Source organism: Callithrix jacchus, chromosome 15 (genome assembly GCF_049354715.1).
Source record: "Callithrix jacchus isolate 240 chromosome 15, calJac240_pri, whole genome shotgun sequence".
NCBI lineage: Eukaryota > Metazoa > Chordata > Mammalia > Primates > Cebidae > Callithrix > Callithrix jacchus.
This window is the reverse complement of record NC_133516.1, coordinates 48,228,549-48,248,310: the sequence shown is the minus strand read 5'-3', so window position 1 is coordinate 48,248,310 and position 19,762 is coordinate 48,228,549. Positions and strand designations below refer to the sequence as shown.

The following is a 19,762-nucleotide window of genomic DNA, read 5'->3' as shown; positions in this document are numbered from 1 at the left end:
CATACTGGTTGTTCCTTTCTATGTATAATGCTTCTTTCAGAAGTTCTTGTAAAGCAGGCCTGGTGGTAATAAAATCTCTGAGTACTTGTTTGTTCATAAAAGATTTTATTTTTCCTTCAATTGTGAAGCTTAGTTTGGCAGGATATGAGATTCTAGGCTGAAAGTTCTGTTCTTTAAGTATGTTGAATATTGGCCCCCACTCTCTTCTGGCTTGTAGGGTTTCCGCTGAGAGATCTGCTGTAAGTCTAATAGGCTTCCCTTTATGGGTAACCTGGCCTTTTTCTCTGGCTGCCCTTAGTATTTTCTCCTTTGTTTCGATCCTGGTGAATCTAATGATTATGTGCTTTGGGGTTGCTCTTCTTGAGGAATATCTTTGTGGTGTTCTCTGTATTACCTGGGGTTGAATAGTGTCCTGCTTTGCTAGATTGGGAAAATTTTCCTGGATAATATCCTGAAAAGTATTTTCCAGCTTGGATTCATTCTCTCCATCACGTTCAGGTACACAATCAAACGTAGATTGGGTCTTTTCACATAGTCCCATATTTCTTGGAGACTTTGCTCATTCCTTTTCATCCTTTTTTCTTTATTCTTGTCTTGTCTTGTTTTATTTCATTAAGTTGGTCTTCGACCTCTGATATCCAAGAGAGATCCAAGATGGCTGATCACTAACAGCTCAGGATTGTAGCTCCCAGTGAAAGCTCAGAGAACGAGAGGACGCCGCACTTTCAGACGAATTTTCGTCGCTCACGGACCAGCAGATTTCTAGTGGAGGAGCCCCACGGGTCGCCAGTGTGACTCTTGTGGCTGGCACAGCGGTTTTGCCGGCGCCTTTGCGCAGCAGCTCTTCATGCAGAGTAAACGGGACTGCTTCCCCTACTGACCGGAGTTTGGAGCTCTGGGAAGGCAGAGCCGCTTGTTGCAGACTCAAGAAGGAAGCCAGACCAGAGATTCCCGGGCAGAAGAGCACCATCAGTCTTATCGCTGCTATTTTGGCCGGCGCAGTGGGTTGCTTGAATCCCAGCACTGGGAATCAATAAATTGGACGTCGACTCAGAAACCGAATTAGAAAGGTGGTAATTGTAAAGACGACAGATGGATAAATTTATAATAAAGGGAAAAAACCGGCCTAAGAAGGCTGAGCAAACCCCAAATCAGAACCCCTCTCCCTCTACAGGGGATTGCAGTTCCTCATCAGCAACGGAACAAGCCCTGATGGAAAAGGACTGTGTTCCATTATCTGAAGTAGGCTTCAGAAGGCGGATGATAAGAAACTTCTGGGAATTAAAAGAACTTGTTCTAACCCATTGTAAAGAAACTAAGAAATTTGAAAAAAGGTTTGACGAAATGCTGAAAAGAATAGACAATATAGAGAGGAATATAAATGAACTAACGGAGTTGAAAAATGCAACACGAGAACTTAGTAAAATATGCACAAGTTTAAATAGCAGAATGGATCAAGCAGAAGAAAGGATATCAGAGGTCGAAGACCAACTTAATGAAATAAAACGGTGTCTACGTTTTCATTAACTGCTTTGTAAATATAAATTTAATGTCACATAATTGACAAGCAGTATGCAAAAATGGGGTGGGGATTCCACTATCATCATACTGTGAGAGCAACATATTGTATTACCTACTTTTTTCCTACTTGCATCTTCGGAGAGCGGTAGTCATGTGAATTGGTGGGCTGTGTGCTCTGCTTTTGGTTTAGTATGGGGTCATGGATAGTTTTCAGGTCCGTGAGGGCTGCAGACCCCTTTGCCCAAGGCTGAGATGGAAGGTTGGCCATGAGAAGGAGATTCATTCTGATCCCTTGGGGAATTTGGTGTAAGGTCAGCATGTTTCTCATCAGTGGTTCTATGTTTTCAGGTCCTAGTTGGTGAGGTCAGAGGAGCAGAGACCACGACCATGTCAGAGCTCATTGGTCTTGGACTCCCCCACTTGCTGACCAGTCCTTGTGGAACTTGGGCGGAGGAGGTCCTTGGCTCTGTGAAATGCAGTATCCATCATTTCACACCCCTGGGCTCAAGACTTCCCACCTCACCCTAGTTGGTGAATTCTTCTTTGGAGGAAAACCACGCATGGCAGCCTCTTGACACACTCCAGTGTGGGTGGTGCAGACGCTCCTTGGTTAAAATGTCTGGGATTAGTTTCTGGCCTTAAGGGGCGTTCTCATCACCTAGTTCTTAATCATTGTCATCTCACTGTTTACGCTTTTCTTGGCTAGAAACAGTTACTCAGCCCTTTGAGTCTGGGCTTTCTTGTTCTGTGTCCTGGTTTTCTTTCCTTCTTCCCTCAAGGAGCAGAGCTGAACAGGCAGGGACACACGTACCTTGACAGTTGTAGTGAAAGTACATTTAGCCTTGTTCTCAAAGGGAAATGAGAGGTGTCCAGTTCCGATGTACTGTTCCTGGGCTCCCTGGTTTTACCGGAGTAGGGGCAGATAGCCCCGGTGCTCTGCCAACTTCCAGGCTGGGAACTGTGCTCCATGAGGGCCGAGATCTTGTGGCAGGGTCTCGGTATTGTGGAGGGAACACCATCAGTATGGTGGGGTGTAGGGTAGCAGGTCATCAGGGAAAGGAAAACAGAGGGAAGAAAATAGGGATGTATTGACACATGTAGATAATCGAGTAGCCTTGTTGGCCCTGAGCAAAAGCAGTAAACATGTTTGGCTCTTCTGACTCAGACATGCCCATATGTGGTTGGGAATTCTGGTGGAAGTGGCCCATTGTTCATCTCTGGCCCAGTTAGGGCCTGGGTTTTCATCTTTTGGCCCAACTTGGTACTGCTTTGCCATGTCCAGATGCCAAGACAGCTGACCTCCCTGTGGACATGGAACTAACTCCTCAAGCGTGTTAGTGTTAGGATGGCACAGCCTTTGTCCCTGGGGAATGTGATCCAGATGTGGCTTGTACAGCTTCCTTGGGTCAGCAGTATCAATGTGGAAGTCCTAGGGGAGGCATGCAGATGGGGACCTCAGGCAGGGCCTAGCTGCTGCTGGAAGTGGGTGAGGGAGAGGTTGTTGGCCAGCCTTGGGCAAGCATAACTGTCTCAACATTCTAAGCCTGGTGAGCCAGTGAGGGCCAGCCAGTGTTTGGGGTTCCATTGAATGTGGGAAATGCGTAAGTAACCCCAACGCATGCTATTTGAAAATTCATCCTGTTTGACATTTAGTTTTAAATAGGTATGTCAGCTTCCCTACCTTTGGAAGAAAAAAAAAAGTTAACTCCACAGTTGTATCTTAAATTGCTTTCCTTTAAAAGTTTTTAATTGGTTGATTGGTCCTGCCTCAGAGTTTTTTGTTTTTTTGTTTTTTTCTGAATAATGTTCCTTGGTTCAGGTTTGTGGTGGTGAATGTAGGACATTGAACTAAAGTTGTAATTTGTTTGTTTATTCAACAAATATTGATTGAGCACCTTTTAAGTTCCAAGCATTATTCTAGGGGCTAAGGCTATAGCATTCAATACGATAAACTAAAAAAATCCTAGCCCATGTGCAGCTTGCGTTCTGCCCAGTCAAGACCTCAGGACTAATACTTTAGGAGGTCCTGTTTGGTTTTGTTCTTAATTAATAGACTTTTATAGCAGTTGTAGATTTACAGAAACATTGAGTGGAAAGTACAGAGAGTTCCCATATGCTCTTCCCCTCACACACACTCACACATCCACCCTGTTTCCCTTATTATTAACATCTTGCATTAGTGTGGTACATTTGTTACAATTGATGAGTCAGTATTGATACATTATTACTAACTAAAGCTTATAGTTTACATTAGAGTTCAGTCTTGGTTTTGACAAATGTATAATCATATGTGCTCACCATTATAGCATCATACAGAATAGCTTCACTGACCTAAAAATCCCCTGTGCAGAAACTATTCATCTCTCTCTCCCATCCTCTGGCAATTAGATATTTTTACTGTCTCTATAGTTTTGCCTTTCTCAGAATGTCGTATATTTGGAATTATACAATTGGTAGTCTTTTCAGATGGCATCTTTTACTCAACAACCTGTATTAGGAGTTTTGTTGTTGTTATTCGTGCATCTTAAATGTGAATATTCTGATAGTTTGGATTGGGTCCTGGTGATCTGCAGTCATTCATGGGTTGGGTCACTCTAGACTTTACAGAACAGTGGTGGCTGGCTATTGATCATACCTAGATTTCTTCATTTCAGGTATCCAGGGCTTCCAGTTCAATGGGTATAAGCTGATGGGTGGGAGAACCAAATGTGATCTGCTGTAGCAAGGTCCCTGGGGCCATGCACTCTCTTGGGGATAGGACATTGGGTCGTCTTTACAAGGAGTTAATGGAAACTATTTGTTGAAGACCCAAAGGGGAGGGTGACCCTAAAGGAAGTGAACCAGTTGGGAGGTTGGTTGACACAGCCTAGTCCTGCCTTTGGAGAGGTTGACCCTCGCTGGCGGAGGCTGTTTATCCCGCCACTGGACTGCTCTTGTTTTTTATCCAATCTCCACCTGAATAAACAGATCCGGAACGTCATCTGCAGCCAGGCTGAGAATCTGCCAAAATTCCCCAGGGAACTGGTGATTCACCAGCAGCAGGGGAAGAGAAAGGGAGCAAGCAAGAGAGAGAGAGACCTGCTTATTCTGATTCTCATTTCCTGTCCAGCAAATAACCCAGGCTGGACTGTTTCTTACAAGACAGCAGTTCTTTGAGCAAATGATCAATTTCTGCAATAGAACAAATGATTTTGATTTTAATTTTTAAGAAGATGGATGTAAAGCAGGCTAGAGGGAAATGGTTTCAACTGTCAATGTGAGAAGAGAGACTTTTCTTCAAATCAGCTTAGGAAAGCTCTTCTGTTCTCACTTGTTCTTGAAAAATATCTTAATTTTCAAGTTGTACATAGGGGGTGGTCCTGGCACAACTACATTAATGTAAGCTGTGGACTTTAGCGTCACATTATATCTTGCCAGTTTGAGAGTTAGATTTACTCTCGTTTTTTTTGTTTTGTTTTGATTTTTTTTTTTTTTGGTGATCATTAAGCCCTCACTTACTAAAAAAAAATTTCTGTTGGACACCTGAACAAGATTAGATTGAGCTTGGCCATTTTCAGTGGCCCCAGGCTGTATTCCTAATGTGTTTTTGGGGGAGGGGTCAGAAAGGGGACACATGAAGGCAGTGGCATCTGAGAATGTGGTCAAATGAAGCAGCATGAAACGGGGCGCTTGGAGCTAATGGTTTTCAGATTCATTTCAACCCTGGGGGACTTGATTTAAAGGAAAACTGCCAGTGTCTACTAAGGCCAGACATATGCAAGCTCAATGACCTGACCTTGCATGCCTGCCAAAAATGCATGCAGATATACACCAGAAAGCACGTGCAGAAGACATGTTCGTGTTCATAGCTGTGATTTTTGCAATAGCCTGAATTGGAAATAATTCAATGTCCATCAACAGTATAATGAAAAATATAAAACAACAGAATGAAAAAATAAATTGCTATGTGTTCTGTCAATAGAGATGTTATATACAGTGACAGAAAAGAATTAACTGCTGCTAATGCAGCAACCCAGGTGGCTCTCATAAAAATGTTGAGTGAAAGTAGCCAGATAAAAAAGCATGTATTCAGAACAGTTTTGTGTCTGTACAGCATGGAAATAGAATTAATTGTGGATGGTAGAAGTTAGAGGTTTCTTTTGGGAGGAATATTCAGGAGACAGGAGGAGAAAGGCTTTTAGGGTGCTGAAATTTTTCTCTACATTTTGTAAAAATGCACTGAACTCTATACTTACAGTTTATGTACTTCTCAGTATGACTGTTAGATTTTAATAAAAATGTTTATAAACAAACAACTGCCAGTATTTGGCCATATGGCCTGTCTGATAGTGCTGTATTTTTTTTTTTTTTTTTTTTTTTTGTCTTTTTTTAGAGCGATATGGGGGTTTCACTGTGTTGCCCAGGCTGGTCTCGAACTCCTGGCTTCAAGCAGTCCTTCTACCTTTTTTTTTTTGAGACAGAGTCTTGCCAGGCTGGAGTGCAGTGGCAGGATCTCAGCTCACTGCGATCTCCGCCTCCCGGGTTCAAGTGTTTCTCTTGCCTCAGCCTTCTGAGTAGCTATGACCACAGGTGTGTGCAACCACGCCCAGCTAAGTTTTGTATTTTCAGTAGAGACGGGATTTCACCAGATTGGCCAGGATGGTCTCGATCTCTTGCCCTCATGATCCCCCGCCTCTGCCTCTCAAAGTGCTGGGATTATAGGCGTGAGCCACCACACCCAGCTGTAGTCCTACTGTGGTCTCCCAAAGTGTTGGGATTACAGGCCTGAGTCACTGTTCCCAGCCTGTATCCTCTGTCAAAGGGGAAATCATCACCTTCCTGTGTGTTTTTGAAATAGGTAATGTTTTTTGGCATTTGCAGTCATAAAGTACACCCCCTTAGGCAGGCATCAGAGATGGTGTGCCCTGTACTAAGTTTCATCTCCAGTCAATAATATGATGGTTTCAAATAGTCTCACTTCGTGTGGATTCCACATATATGTTGCTAAGCTACACTCTAGCCTCAGAAGGCATATATGAATATGTGCACACCTTAATTTATTCCGATTATTTTGAGTGCCTGCTGTGTGGGGGCAGTGACACTGAATGTGTGGTGCTGAGCCTTGGTAAGAATTCCACTGCAGCACCATGATGGGCAGAGTGCTGCAGGCTGTGGATTTTGATTAAATCTGTCTGCCAGGGTCACTTTGGAGGTAATGGAGGCTGGGGGTGTTTATGGTTTTTTTTCCCCATTCCAGGGCTAGATTTTGTGAAACTTACTTTTCTAGCCAGAGGTTCAGGCAAAGCTATTTTTTTGCAATTTTTTTGTTTTGCTATTCATTGAGTAAGACGTGTTAAGAGTTTGATCTTGAAGTAAAACTATGGCAGATTTGCTATTTCCGGTGAGAGTCCACGCGTGAGTAGTTGAAGTTGACTGTGGACTTCCTGAATCACTGTAATAGTCTGGAGAGTGGATAGGGCACAGCTGCTTAGATCTTAGGGATGGGTTGTTGGCCAGCTTTCAGTATGTTTCAGACTAATTGGCGGAACTAAAATGAGTAAGGATACAGTGTGGAACTGTCTTCTGTAAGGTAACTGCTTGCCCATCTGTCTTCACAGGCTCCAGTAAGGAACCTGAATGATCTCTTGAGGAACAAAACAGTGATAGAGACTTAATGTTCCATTTCACTTTCTGAAGAGGTGGAAAGACATTGGTAGAAAAGACTGTGATTAGTGGTGTCTGACATGGGCACTGGAGGGACAACGGGAAAGTTTTCTCTCTGCCGTTAAGAGCTATTTCATCATTTTTGCAGGTGGTTACATGAGATAGAAAAAGAGTGATTTGTACACAGTTCCAAAGTTTGCATAAGAGCAAGAATTAGAGTCAGGATCTCTGCCCCCTCCCCACCCCACCAAGAAACACAGACTGGTTGCCATAGTGTCAACAAGGTCAGCACACTACAGGCAGTGGCCCCGATCCTGGCCTGTTGCTTGTTTTTGTAACTTGTTTTATTTTTATAATAAAATTATTTTATAATAAGTTTTATTGCCACTCATTCATTTACATATTGCTTTTGTAATGTAAATTACAACAGCAGAACTGAGTGGTCATGACAGACAGTATGACCTACAAAGCCTAAAAATTTACCATCTGGCCCAATGTAGAATAAGTTTGCTGACCCCTGGTGTAGAAAATAGGTGCATAATTTCAGGGGTCAGAAATTACCCACTTGACCCACCTTGTCCCAGCTGCCTTTGATCTCCTTGCCCTTTCTTCCTGGCTGTTATCTGTGACAAGAGATCTTTACCACCACTAACGGGAATACCTTGTAAACCAGGCTTTCACAGAACCATAGTGGAACAATTACTTATAAGAAAAAGTTTTAAATGTTGGTTTCAAATGCCTCCATCTGTTTCACTGTCTAATTTAACATCAGCTCTGAAAATGTAGCCAAGTGGGGAGAGCTTATCTCGCCTGCTTCCCGCCTTTGAAGACTGATTTTATTTTTGAAGCCTTTAACAGGTGTTGGTTTAATAGACTTCGGCTGTATTAAGTTTTCCTCGCTCCAGAGGGCAGCCCAAGGGGTAAACTGACACTGTGGATGGAGGCGAATGCCACATGACCTGGCCGCTACACACTTCCCCCAGTTCCCGTAAGTGCAGAATCACCTGTTTTGTCTGGTTGCAGAGAAAGCCTGCACTGTTCCTTTGATGAGGAGGCCAGTAAGAACTATTCCTAACACAACACTGTTCTCTTGCCTTGCACCATCCTCATCTTGTTTTGTAAACTTAAGTGGATCACTTTTTAGCTTACCTTCCCTAAAGATAAAGATACTAGTTCCCCCCTCGATGGCAGACCTGTCAAGATCTCAAAGAAACTGCTCTGTTCTTTCCGTCTGGAACATCCAAAGTAAAAACTTCAGCTTCCTCTGCCTTAGTTGCTGAGTTTCGGTCACATGAAGTCCTGTGCACATTTGCTCCTCACACAGGACTCTGGGAAGCTGGTGTGAGAGCTGAGCCACCTGGCTGAGACCAGGCTACCATGGACCAGTCTGAGTTGACTGAGAAAGGCCAGCTAACGTTCAGAATTAGCCAAGCTTTGGAAGTTTACAGGTGGAATCTGGGCTAGTGCCCTTAACATGCCAGGAGAGAGCCTCTCGCATGGGCTAGATCGGGTCATGCTCCCCTGGGTTGTATCCCAGCTCCCCTTGCTTCCCAGCTGTGTAACCTCGGGCAAGCTCTGAGCCTCTTTCTTCAATTATAGAAGTATAGATGCTTCTCAATTGACAATGGAGTTATGTCCAGATAAACTCATCCTAAGTGGAAAATATCATTAAGCCAAAAATTCATTTAATACCCCTAACCTCCTGAATCCCACAACCTAGCCTACTCTACCTTAAACGTGCTCAGAACACTCATATTAGCCCACAGTTGGGCAGAATCATCTAACACAAAGCCCATTTTATAAATTAGATGTTGAATATCTCATGTAATTTATTGAATACTGTACTTGAGTGGAAGACAGAATGGTTGATGGGTACTTGAAGAACAATTTCTACTGAATGTGTATAGCTTTTGCACCATTATAAAGTCAAAAAATTCTTAAGTTGAACCATCGTATGTCAGGGACTGCCTATAGAGCTAATAGTACCTACTTTGTTAGATTGCTGTGTGATGTCATCGATGCTTTGCCCAGGATCTGCTGTATACATGAAAAGTGTTTATTACTTGGTCAGCTGTTCAGAGGTAATAAAGAGAGGTATGTATCTTCTTGGGAGCTGTGCAGTTTGTTATGTTAAAGGAGTGAAAATGATGACCACTTGGGTTTGCATGTGGCTTTGAAAACATGGATAGTTTCCTGAAGGTGGAATGCCAGAGATTGAGCCAGGGCAGCAGACACGTTTCCATGGCATTGACTCTCAGGCAGCAGGTGGGAGGGCTTCCCTGCAGGGGTTCGAATGCCAGCTGTTTTCTCTAACCTTCATGGAGGGGAGACCTAGAAGGAGTATCTTAGATCAGCAAGCTACCTCTGGAGTGGTAGGGTTGGTGGGGTTTGGTGGGCTTGGGTTAGGGATGTGACCCGAGTTCTACTTGCTGTGGGAGTGGGGGTGGGGTGTCATCCAGATGCTGGGGAATTTATCAGATCTCTAGCCACCCTGAATCCTGCAGAAGTTGCAGTCTGGGATTTGCTTTGAAGCGTGGGGTCTTCTCAGTGGCTGGGTTTGACACTCTCCAGCTGGAGCAGGCTTCTTTTATGCTTGAAGTTAAGAATGAGAGCTGAGTCAGCCCTTGGTTCCAGAGAGGGGAGCCAGAGCTGCCTGTTTGCATTGAAATATGTCAGAGGAATAGACAAGAACCAGTCATTAATTTTATTTATTCTTTCTCCAGAGTACCTCCTATCAACTGGATCCTTACCCTGGCTCTGATGACACAAATATGACTACTAAAAATAAGAACTCATTTTATTGAGCAATTGTTACATGTCAGGTCACATCAGCCCATAGGGTATATGCACTTTACGCATCACTTGACAGAGGGGGCTCTTCTGAGGCTCACATCTGTGAGTGGGATAACAGGGATTTGAATTTGGGAAGGGAGACACTCACAGCATATTATTCCACAGTGCTGTGCCATGTTCCAGACCAGGAAGAACTCCTTGACCCTGAATGGAATTGCCAGAGTACACAGACACATCTAATGCAGTGAGGCTGTTGCTCTGTGAGGGAGGAGATGCAGAGTTCTACAGGAGTGCAGAGCTTCAAAGTTGTATCCTGAGCATGGGACATGCAGGAAGAGTATGGTCAGGGTCCTGGGCTATGCTCTAGAGCACAGAGACAGATCCTGGAGGAAAAGGTGGCAAGGCTGCAACTGGTGGCATACACTCAGAGCCCCAGATACTTGGGAGGTTGAGGTGGGAGGATCTCTTGAGCCCAGAAGTTCAAGTCCAGCCTGGCAGCATAAGAAACCCCTCTCTAAAAGTAAAATAAGAAAGAAAGAAAAGGTGGTGTGTGTTCTTCAGCCTCTGGGGCCGCCCTGGGCTCAGTACTTTTGCAGGGCACTTGACAAACTTCTGTCTCCTCCCAATCCTGAGTTTTGATTGAGCTCATCTGCTTGCATGGTTTGCTTCTACTTACATACTGGTTAGTCTGAAATCTGTGTTCAACCTCAGCCCTTCTGAATTCAACATGTGCTCTTTGTGGTTCATTCAGCAGATATGTATTGAGTACCTACTGTGTGCCTTGCACTGCTCCAGCGGCTGGAAAGATAATAGTGAACAAAGCAAACATTTTTGCCATTGTGGTGCTGCATCCTGGTGGAAGAGAAAGTGTTAAACTAGAAATAAGCAAACACTGAGGCTATTCGATGATAAAATAATTAGGGCTATTTAGAAAAATTAAGCAGGCAAGGGTGTGTGTGTGTGTGAGAGAGAGAGAGATAGAGAGAGGGAGGGAGGGAGGGAGGGGAGAAGGGAGGGAGGGAGGGGAGAAGGGAGGGAGGGAGGGAGAAGGGGCTTGTGACTTTAGAGAAGGTGGCCAGGAAAGGCCTTGTTGAGAAGGTGACATTTGAATAAAGACAGAAGGAAGTGAGGACATAAGACAAGTGTCTGGGGAACAACATTCCAGGAAGTGGGAACAGCAGGTATGAAGGTCCTGAGGCAGTGTGGGGCTGAACATATGAGGTGGAGGAGTAGGAGATGACATACGTGTGTGACAGATCACGTGGGCCTTGGAGGCCATGGACAGGACTTACTTGGGAGACGCTAGAGTGCGAAGTGCTGTGAACAGACTCATGTTTGGTTTTAATTTCAAACTGTGGTAAAATACACATAACAAAATATACCATCTGAAGTATTTTTTAAAGTGTAGAGTTCAGTGGTATTAAATATATTTATGTTGTGTAACCAGTCTCCAGAAGTTTTTTCCATCATGTAAAACTGAAACCTCATACCCATTTGATATGGTTTGGCTGTGTCTGCCTCAGATCTGATCTTGAATTATAACTCCCACAATTCCCATGTGTTATGGGAGGGACCCAGTGAGAGGTGATTAAATTATGTGGATGGATCTTTCCTGTGCTGTTCTCATGTTAGTGAATGAGTCTCATGAGATCTGGTGGTTTTGAAAATGGGAGTTTCCCTGCACAAGCTCTTTCTTTGCCTTCTGCCATGATGTGAGGTCTCCCCAGCCACGTGGAACTGTGAGTCCAATTAAAACCCTTTCTTTTGTAAATTGCCCAGTCTCAGGTTATCAGCAATGTGAAACGACCTATACAGTAAATTGGTGAAGAAATTAGAGTGGGGTGTTACTGAAAACATACCTGAAAATGTGGAAATGACTTTGGAACTGGGTAACAGGCAAGGTTGGAACAGTTTGGAGGGCTCAGAAGAAGGCAGGAAATGTGGGAAAGTTTGAAACTTCCTAGAGACTTGTCAAATGGCTTTGACAAACATGCTGATAGTGATATAAACAGTAAGGTTCAGTCTGAGGTGATCCCAGATGGAAATGAGGAATTGATGGGAACTAGAGCAAAGGTGACCCTTGTTATGTTTTAGCAAAGAGGCTGGTGGCATTTCGCCCCTGCCCCAGAGATTTGTGGAACTTTGAACTTAAGAGAGGTGATTTAGGGTATTTGATGGAAGACATTTCTAAGCAGTAAAGCATTCAAGAGGTGACTTGGGTGCTGCTAAAGGCATTCCGTTTCAAAAGGGAAACAGTATAAGAGTTTGGAAGATTTGCAGCCAGAATATGCAGTAGAAAAGAAAATCCCATTTCTTGAGGAGAAATTCAGGTTAGCTACAGAAATTTGCATAAGTAATGAGGAGCTGAATGTTAATCACCAAGACAGTGGGGAATATGTCCCAGGGTACATCAGAGTCCTTTGTGATAGCCCCTCCAATCACAGGCCCGGAGGCCCAGGAGGAAAAAGTAGTTTCATGGGGCAGGCCCAGGGTCCCTGTGCTTTGTGCAGCCTAGAGACTTGGTCTAGCCATGGTTGAAAGGGGCCAACATAGAGCTCGAGACCTATGGACTTCAGTGGGTGAAATCCCTAAGCTTGGCAGCTTCCATGTGGTGCTGAGCTTGCAAGTGTACAGAAGTCAAGAATTGAGGTTTGGGAACCTCTGCCTAGATTTCAGAACATGTATGGAAACACCTGGATGCCCAGGCAGAAGTTTTCTATAGGGGTAGGGCCCTCATGAAGAACCTCTGCTAGGGCAATATGGAAGGGAAATATGGTGTGGGAACGCCCACACAGAGTCCCTACTGGGGCATTGCCTAGGGAAGCTGTGAGAAGAGGGTCACTGTCCTCCAGACCCCAAAATGATAGATCCACTCACAGCTTGCACCATGTGCCTAGAAAAGCCACAGGCACTCAACACCAGCCTGTGAAAGCAGCTGGAAGGCAGGCTGTACTCTGCAAAGCCACAGAAGTAGAGCTACCCCAAGACCATGGGAACCCACCTCTTGTATCAGCATGACCTGGATGTGAGACATGACTGCCCTGCCGGATTTTGGACTTACATGGGGCCTGTAGCCCCTTTGATTTGGCCAATTTCTCCCATTTGGAATGGGTGTATTTACCCAGTACTGGTATCCCCATTTTATCTGGGAAGTAAGTAACTTGCTTTCAATTTTATAGGCTCATAGGCAGAAGGGACTTGCCTTGTCTCAGAGACTTTGGACTGGACTTTTGAGTTAATGCTGAAGTGAATTAAGACTTTGGAGGACTGTTTGGAAGGCATGATTGGTTTTGAAATGTGAAGACATGAGATTTGGCAGGGGCCAGGGGTGTAATGATAATGGTTTGGCTGTGTGCCCACCCAAATCTCATCTGAAACTGTAACTCTCATAATTCCCATGTGTCATGGGAGGGGCTCAGTGGAAGGTGATTGAATTATGGGGGTGGGTCTTTCCTGCACTGTTCTCGTGATAGTGAATGAGTCTCATAAGATCTGATGATTTTAAAAGCAGGAATTTCCCTGCTCAAGCTCTCTTTTTGCCCGCTGCCATCCATGTAAGACATGACTTGCTCCTCCTTGCCTTCTGCCATGATTGTGAGGCCTCCCCAGCCACATGGAACTGTGAGTCCAATTAAACCCCTTTCTTTTGTAAATTGCCCAGTCTCAGGTATGTCTTTATCAGCATGACAACGGACCATTAATACACCATTAAACAACAAATCTATTAATACACCATTATAAAACAGATCTTCTTTTGGTGGTCTCCCCAGTCCCTGGAAACCATCATTCTGCTTTCTGTTTCAATGAATCTGACTACTCTAACTACCTCACATAAGTGGAATCATACAGTATTTGTGTTTTTGTGACAGGCATGTTTCACTTGGCATCACGTCCTCAATGGTCATCCATTCAGTAGCATGTGTTAGAATTTCTTTTCAAGGCTGAGTTATATCTCATTGCATGTATGTACCACATTGATGGACATTTGGGCTGTTCCACCTTTGGCTGTGGCAAGTAATGCTCCTATGAATGTGAGTATACACCTGTCTCTTGGAGGTCCACTTTCAGTTATTTTGAGATGCAGAAGTGGAATTGTGGGATCATATGGTGCACCACTGTTTAATTTTTTTGAAGAATCTTCATACTGTCGTCTTCCGCAGGTACACCACTGTTTTACATTTCTACCACTGGCACACAGGGTTTCACTCTCCCTACATCCTCACCATGCTTGTTATTTTCTGTTTGTTTTTTGTTTGCTTGTTTAATAGTAGCCATCCCAGTGGGTGTGAGGTGACACCTCACTGTGGTTGTGATTTATGTTTCCCTAATGAAGAGTGATGTTGATCATCTTCTCATATGCTTGTTGGCCATGTGTGTATTTCTTTGGAAGAAGGCCTGTTTGAATCTTGGCTCATTTTTAAAATCAGGTTGGTTGTTTTCTGTTGTTGTTGAGTTTTAGGGGTTCTTTATATCTGGATATTAGCCCCTTATCAGAGATGTGATTTGCAAATGTTTTCTCCATTCTGTGGGATGCCTGGAGTGACTTGTTTTTAACAGGCTCTCTGGCTGCTGGGTTGGCAATAGACGAAGTGGGCAAGGATGGATGGTGTAGCCAGTAGCCCATGAGGGTGGTTATCTTCCAGTTCCTAACTAGAACATTTTGAATCATTATTGATGCCCCCAGTTGTCTCCAGCCCCCACCAGAACAGGTGTCTCAAGGTAGGATGCTGAGATTGGGAGGAGACAGGTGGGGAGAGGCCAGCAGCTTGGATCAGAGGGTGGAGCTGGTAGGGCGGGCAGGACCTAATCAGAGGGTCTCTTGTGCCTTTCTCTATATGGTCGCCATCTCTTTCCTGGCCCACTGTGGCGTTCATTCCCAACTTGTTAGCTTGGCCGGCGAGGCTTTTGCTATTGTGGTCCTGCCCACCCTACCAGCTGTGCAATCTTATCCAAGCTCCTAGCCTCCCCCAACCTGTCTCCTCCTGGCCTCAGCATCCTACACCCTCAGCCACTCGCCCCGGCACCTTGTGCCAGGCAGAGCTGAACCCTCTCCCTCACTCCTCTCACAGACCCTGCCATGGGGGCCCTCACTTCCACACACCCCCATCTCCCATCTCCACAGCTGCCCCTTCTGCCAAATGGGGAACTTCCCCAGTGGGTGAAGGAGACTTGTCTACCGCACAGGGTCCTTTATGCAGAATGGGGCCTGAACTGTGTTTGATTCAGTGAATGAATAGACCGACAAGAAAGAAGCGAAAGGTACCAGACCACAGACAAAGACTGAGGAGACAGAGGAGGAGGTGGGGGAGAGGACAAAACTGGCGTGGGAGAGATGTTGGGCCTGCAGCTGTCCCACGGCTTCGTAATGTAAGGCCTCACCCCCTCTTTGTGCCTTTCCAGGCGGGCGGCGCCTAGCCCTTCTATCTGGCGCAGACCCTGCTCCTGGCTCCCTGGTACCATATTCAGAGTTCCCGGATAAGACTCCGCTCTGTCGCCTTTATTTCTTGTTCTTTTTCTTCCCATACTTTACATAATAAAGGTTTTCTTTTCTTTTTTTCCTTTGGAGTCAGAAAACTGAAGAGACTATTTTTCTTAAAGAACTTAATAAAGAACTCAAAGGAAGTGGCTTTGGGGCCCGGGGAGGAGAGGAAGGGAAAGTGTCCTTTCATGCCAGGGAGGTTCTGTGTGCAGAGTTGGACCCTTGGAAATGGACTTTGGAGTTCAGGGCCTGGGAGACTCAAGAAAAAAACAAAGGAGTCCATGAGAAGCCCCGGAGCTTCTGGGAAAGAGGTCCTTGTTTATGCCTGTTGGAACTGATTCGGTCAAGTGTTTGTTTAAAGGAGATGCCACTTGGTAAGCGACGCCTGGCTTACTTGTGTTGCGTTCAAGAATGCTTTGATTGGCTGGAGACGCTGACACTGTTTACTCAGAACTGGCTCGAGTGCGAGTGCCTGGAACCCAGAGGCCCAGTGCCACCACCCAGCAGATTCCTAAATGTCTATTATTACAGCGAGGGCTGCAGTGGTTTGACTCTGCCAGGCAGTGCCAAACCCACAGCAGTGCAGTTAGCTACCTCTAGCCTTGGCTAGCATTCGTCTTTCTCTTGACTAGTAACTGTTGCTTGTTTAGATTGTGGGTTTGATAGAAAGTAGATTAAAGGTGCACACAGGCCCAGTGGGGTGGCTCACTCTGTAATCCTGTCTCCTGCTGAGGCGGGAGGATCACAAGTTCAGGAGATGGAGACCATCCTGGCTAACATGGTGAAACCCCATCGCTACTAAAAAATATATATACTAAAATTAGCTGGGTGTGGTGGCATGCACCTGTAATCCCAGCTACTCAGGAGGCTGAGGCAGGAGAATTGCTTGAACTTGGGAGGCGGAGATTGCAGTGAGCCAAGATCCTGCCACTGCACTTCACCCTGGTGACAGAGCAAGATTCCGTCTCAAAAAAAAAAAAAAAAAAAAAAAGTGTACACACATCATGGTGGAACATCCCTCTCTTGGGAGGTGGTGACTGAACATTTACCTTCACATCTGTCACATACTTTATGTGGTTTCAGGCTGGATCGTCCCGATCCCTGAAGTGATGGGTTATGGCCCCATCTTCCAGAAGAGAAAACTGAGGCACAATGCTTAATATTAATGGTGGAGTCAGGAGGTTCAGGGGATCTGATTCCAATTAGACTCAGCAGTGAACTCCTCTTTCCCTTTTTAGATTGTCAGGATTTTGTTGTAATAGTTTTATTTTAAATTTTTGGTGTCTCTCTCTCTATACCTGGTATATGGCAGGTGTTGGTAAAATGTGAGGTGTGTAATGACCTCACTGGGTTGATGTGAACTCTGGGCTGTGGTGCTCTGGCTCTTGTAAGTGATGAGGCTGGACTAGGTCTGAAGATGATGGGTGAGTGGGACTGGAGCTGTCTGGCTGCATGGGGCACATGCTTTATGGTGAGTACATCCGTGGATTCTGGTCAGGTCATGCTGGTCTCACATGGTCTTCAGCGTCACTGTTGTGTTGTTGCCCTTGGAGAGGGCAGCCTAGGGACAGAACTTCGACAAACTTATCCCAGATTGAAAATCCAGTATTCTCTATAGCACCTGACCAGCAGTGGTAACTTGATGGGAAGAGAAACAGGAGAGCTCATTTTTAAGAGTGTCACTGCATTGTAATTCTATGAAAGAACAAAACAACTAGGGGAAAAAAAGGTGTCTAAAAAAACCTGCCAGTCGCAGGGGGCAGGGAGGGGCGAGGAATTGTTACTTGTAGTTACTTTGCAGAAAGAAATGCTCCAGTCACCTCCCTTGGTGTGTTTCAGGCAGCACAATAAGATTCGCCGTGTGGAGGGGAGCGTGCTGAAGGCCTATGTTTCCTTAGAAGTGTTGGATCTGAGTTCAAACAACATCACGGAAGTCCGGAACACCTGCTTTCCACATGGACCGCCTATAAAGGAGCTGTAAGTGCCTCTGTTCTGCCACCTGTGGCTGGCGCTTTGTGTCCAGCCAGGTAACAGCTTCCCCAGCACTCAGTTCTGGACACAGGAGGGATGCTTCCTTCCCTTCTCAGTCATGGCTGGGCTGAGTCAGTGGGGATGGTACTGACCTTCCCTGAGCAGAGTGGGGATGGGGCCTGTGTAAAGAGCATGTCCATACCCTGCAGCATTATCCTGACATTACAGACAGATGAGGGACAGAGGCAGGGAGAGGTTAATTAGCCTGTCCGGGGGACTCAGCACTCCAAGACGAGAGTCTAGGACTCAAGTACAGGTCGATCTTGACCACAAAGACTGCTTTCTTTCCCATTTTCTTGGCTGCCTCTCACAAATGCTTCCAGAGGAGATTCAGGGAGGATGGTTAGAGGATTCACATTGGAAGTCTGTTTGACCAGGCTTAACTTATCAGTGTTTATCTTCCTAGTATCATGCACGGTTAAAACAAGTCACTGGGTTTATTTGGAGAGGGCAGTTACTCTGTTTTGTGGTTTTTCGGCACCTTTTAGATTTGTCTGTTTCTCTTTTACCCATGTTAATGTCCTGTCTCACACACAATGGGTGGTAGACAGGAAGGAAAAACGTTAAAGCCTACTTAATCAACTACTTGTTGGTAGGAACAGTGTTGCCCTGGGAAATACTTTGAAACCCTGGGCTAAAAAGACGTTTTCCAATTCCAGGTGTTTTCGTTCCCTGTGTCATTACTGTTCCAGAGTAACTCTGGAAACCATTTGCAAGGGTTTAGGGGCCATTGTGACCCATCTTTTCAGGGAGGGTGACGTTTGGCACATGGATTTTCCAAGTAAAGCCCGGAAGGCAAGGAGTGATGTCTTTCTTAGGCTGCATCCAGGTGCCAGAGTTGGGGACCGGAGGCCTTGGCCTTTGTGAAGCCTCCAGTGTGGGCTCTTAAAAGGTGTCCACCTGACACCACTTTGCTTTCTGCAAAACAGGCCTTGCCTTCAGGCCTTAGGTGCACAGTCCTAACACCTGCTTCTCTCTGGCTCCCCATCCAAAGCCTGTGGCTGAGAACATGTCACTGGAAACCTGTCCCTCTGATGTCTTAATTGATCTTCCCAGCTTAAACCCAGTGATGTCTGGTGTCTGTAACGAAATGAGGAAGGCCTTTGACCATCCACCACCTTTTCTCTCCTGAATCATTCCAGCAACCTGGCTGGCAATCGGATTGGCACCCTGGAGTTGGGAGCATTTGATGGTCTATCACGGTCACTGCTAACTCTTCGCCTGAGCAAAAACAGGATCACCCAGCTTCCTGTAAGAGCATTCAAGCTACCCAGGCTGATACAACTGTGAGTATGGAAACGTACACTTTAATTAAGGTTAGCCAAACTTTATTTCCCCAAGGACCTTGTACCAAACGCCACCCTTTCCTTGCTCCCTTTGGTAAAGCTTGCTGTAAACTGCCATTAATGGCAGCACCTCATAAAAGCAAATGCGGAGCTGGGTCTGGTGCTGTGGCTACCTCCGGTTGCTGAGAAAGAGATCCACTGAGTTCGCTTGTCTTCCCTGATGTTTTCCAAAATGGAATCAAGAATCCTGCTGCTTAGCTGATGCTGGCTATTGCTGAGGCTGTGGGGGTTTGGATTTTTATTTGTCTTTGACATTTTCATGTATTTTTAAAAGATATCAGTAAAATCTGTACCTTGGACATGGTGGTATCCGACACTTCTTGAGCAGTTTGAGAAGAACTTAGTGTAGCCAGAGTTAGTAAGCAAAAGATAGGCCTTTGTTTTCATCTCTTAAATCTTACAAGGTAGTTGATTTATTTTTTAGAAGAATTTGATTGTTTAGTTTATTGATGGAAGGCTGAGTATTCTTCTAGAAGGCAGAGTTTTAGATTCAGGAAAAGCTCTGTTAACCAGAGCTTGACGAAGGACTCTTTTTCGCCCTGGGTTTTCTTTTTTTTTTTTCCTGTGCCCTCTTTTTGGCAGAAGAGTATATTTCAGGAAAATAAGATAGTATTGGACATTTTGTTTCAACAAAACAAAGTAATTGTCGAGGGCCAGGTTGGTGGCAAGACGAGTTATGCCTGGCTCTCAACCTACCTGGGTTTCACCTTCCCTGGGTGGTGAGTCCCAGAGTTTGCCCCTTTCAGTGTGTGGCGAAGGTCTCAGTGATTCCTGAGAAGATCGTGTGTAGGGCAGCATCATGAGACACTGCAAAAGTATTTGGGGAAAACCAAGGGCTTTCTGGCTGTCCTGCCTCCCCTTCCCGCTGGGCTGCTAATGGATCTGGCCCACCCAGATTCCTGACATCTTTTGGTTGACTGAGGCTTTGTCATATTGGGGCTAGAGGCCA

The 19,762-nt window shown here is 45.2% G+C and overlaps 1 protein-coding gene across 3 annotated transcripts in view; it reads left to right on the top strand.

The window, feature by feature from the left end:
• Positions 1-19,762, top strand: part of LRIG1 (leucine rich repeats and immunoglobulin like domains 1) — a 122,393-nt gene that overhangs the window by 67,469 nt on the left and 35,162 nt on the right. For all 3 annotated transcript variants that reach the window (XM_035276057.3, XM_002758530.5, XM_035276058.3), the window contains 2 exons: positions 17,276-17,413; positions 18,610-18,753. In XM_035276057.3, coding sequence (XP_035131948.2) covers positions 17,276-17,413; positions 18,610-18,753 — 282 coding nt within the window. The remainder of the gene's footprint in view (positions 1-17,275; positions 17,414-18,609; positions 18,754-19,762) is intronic.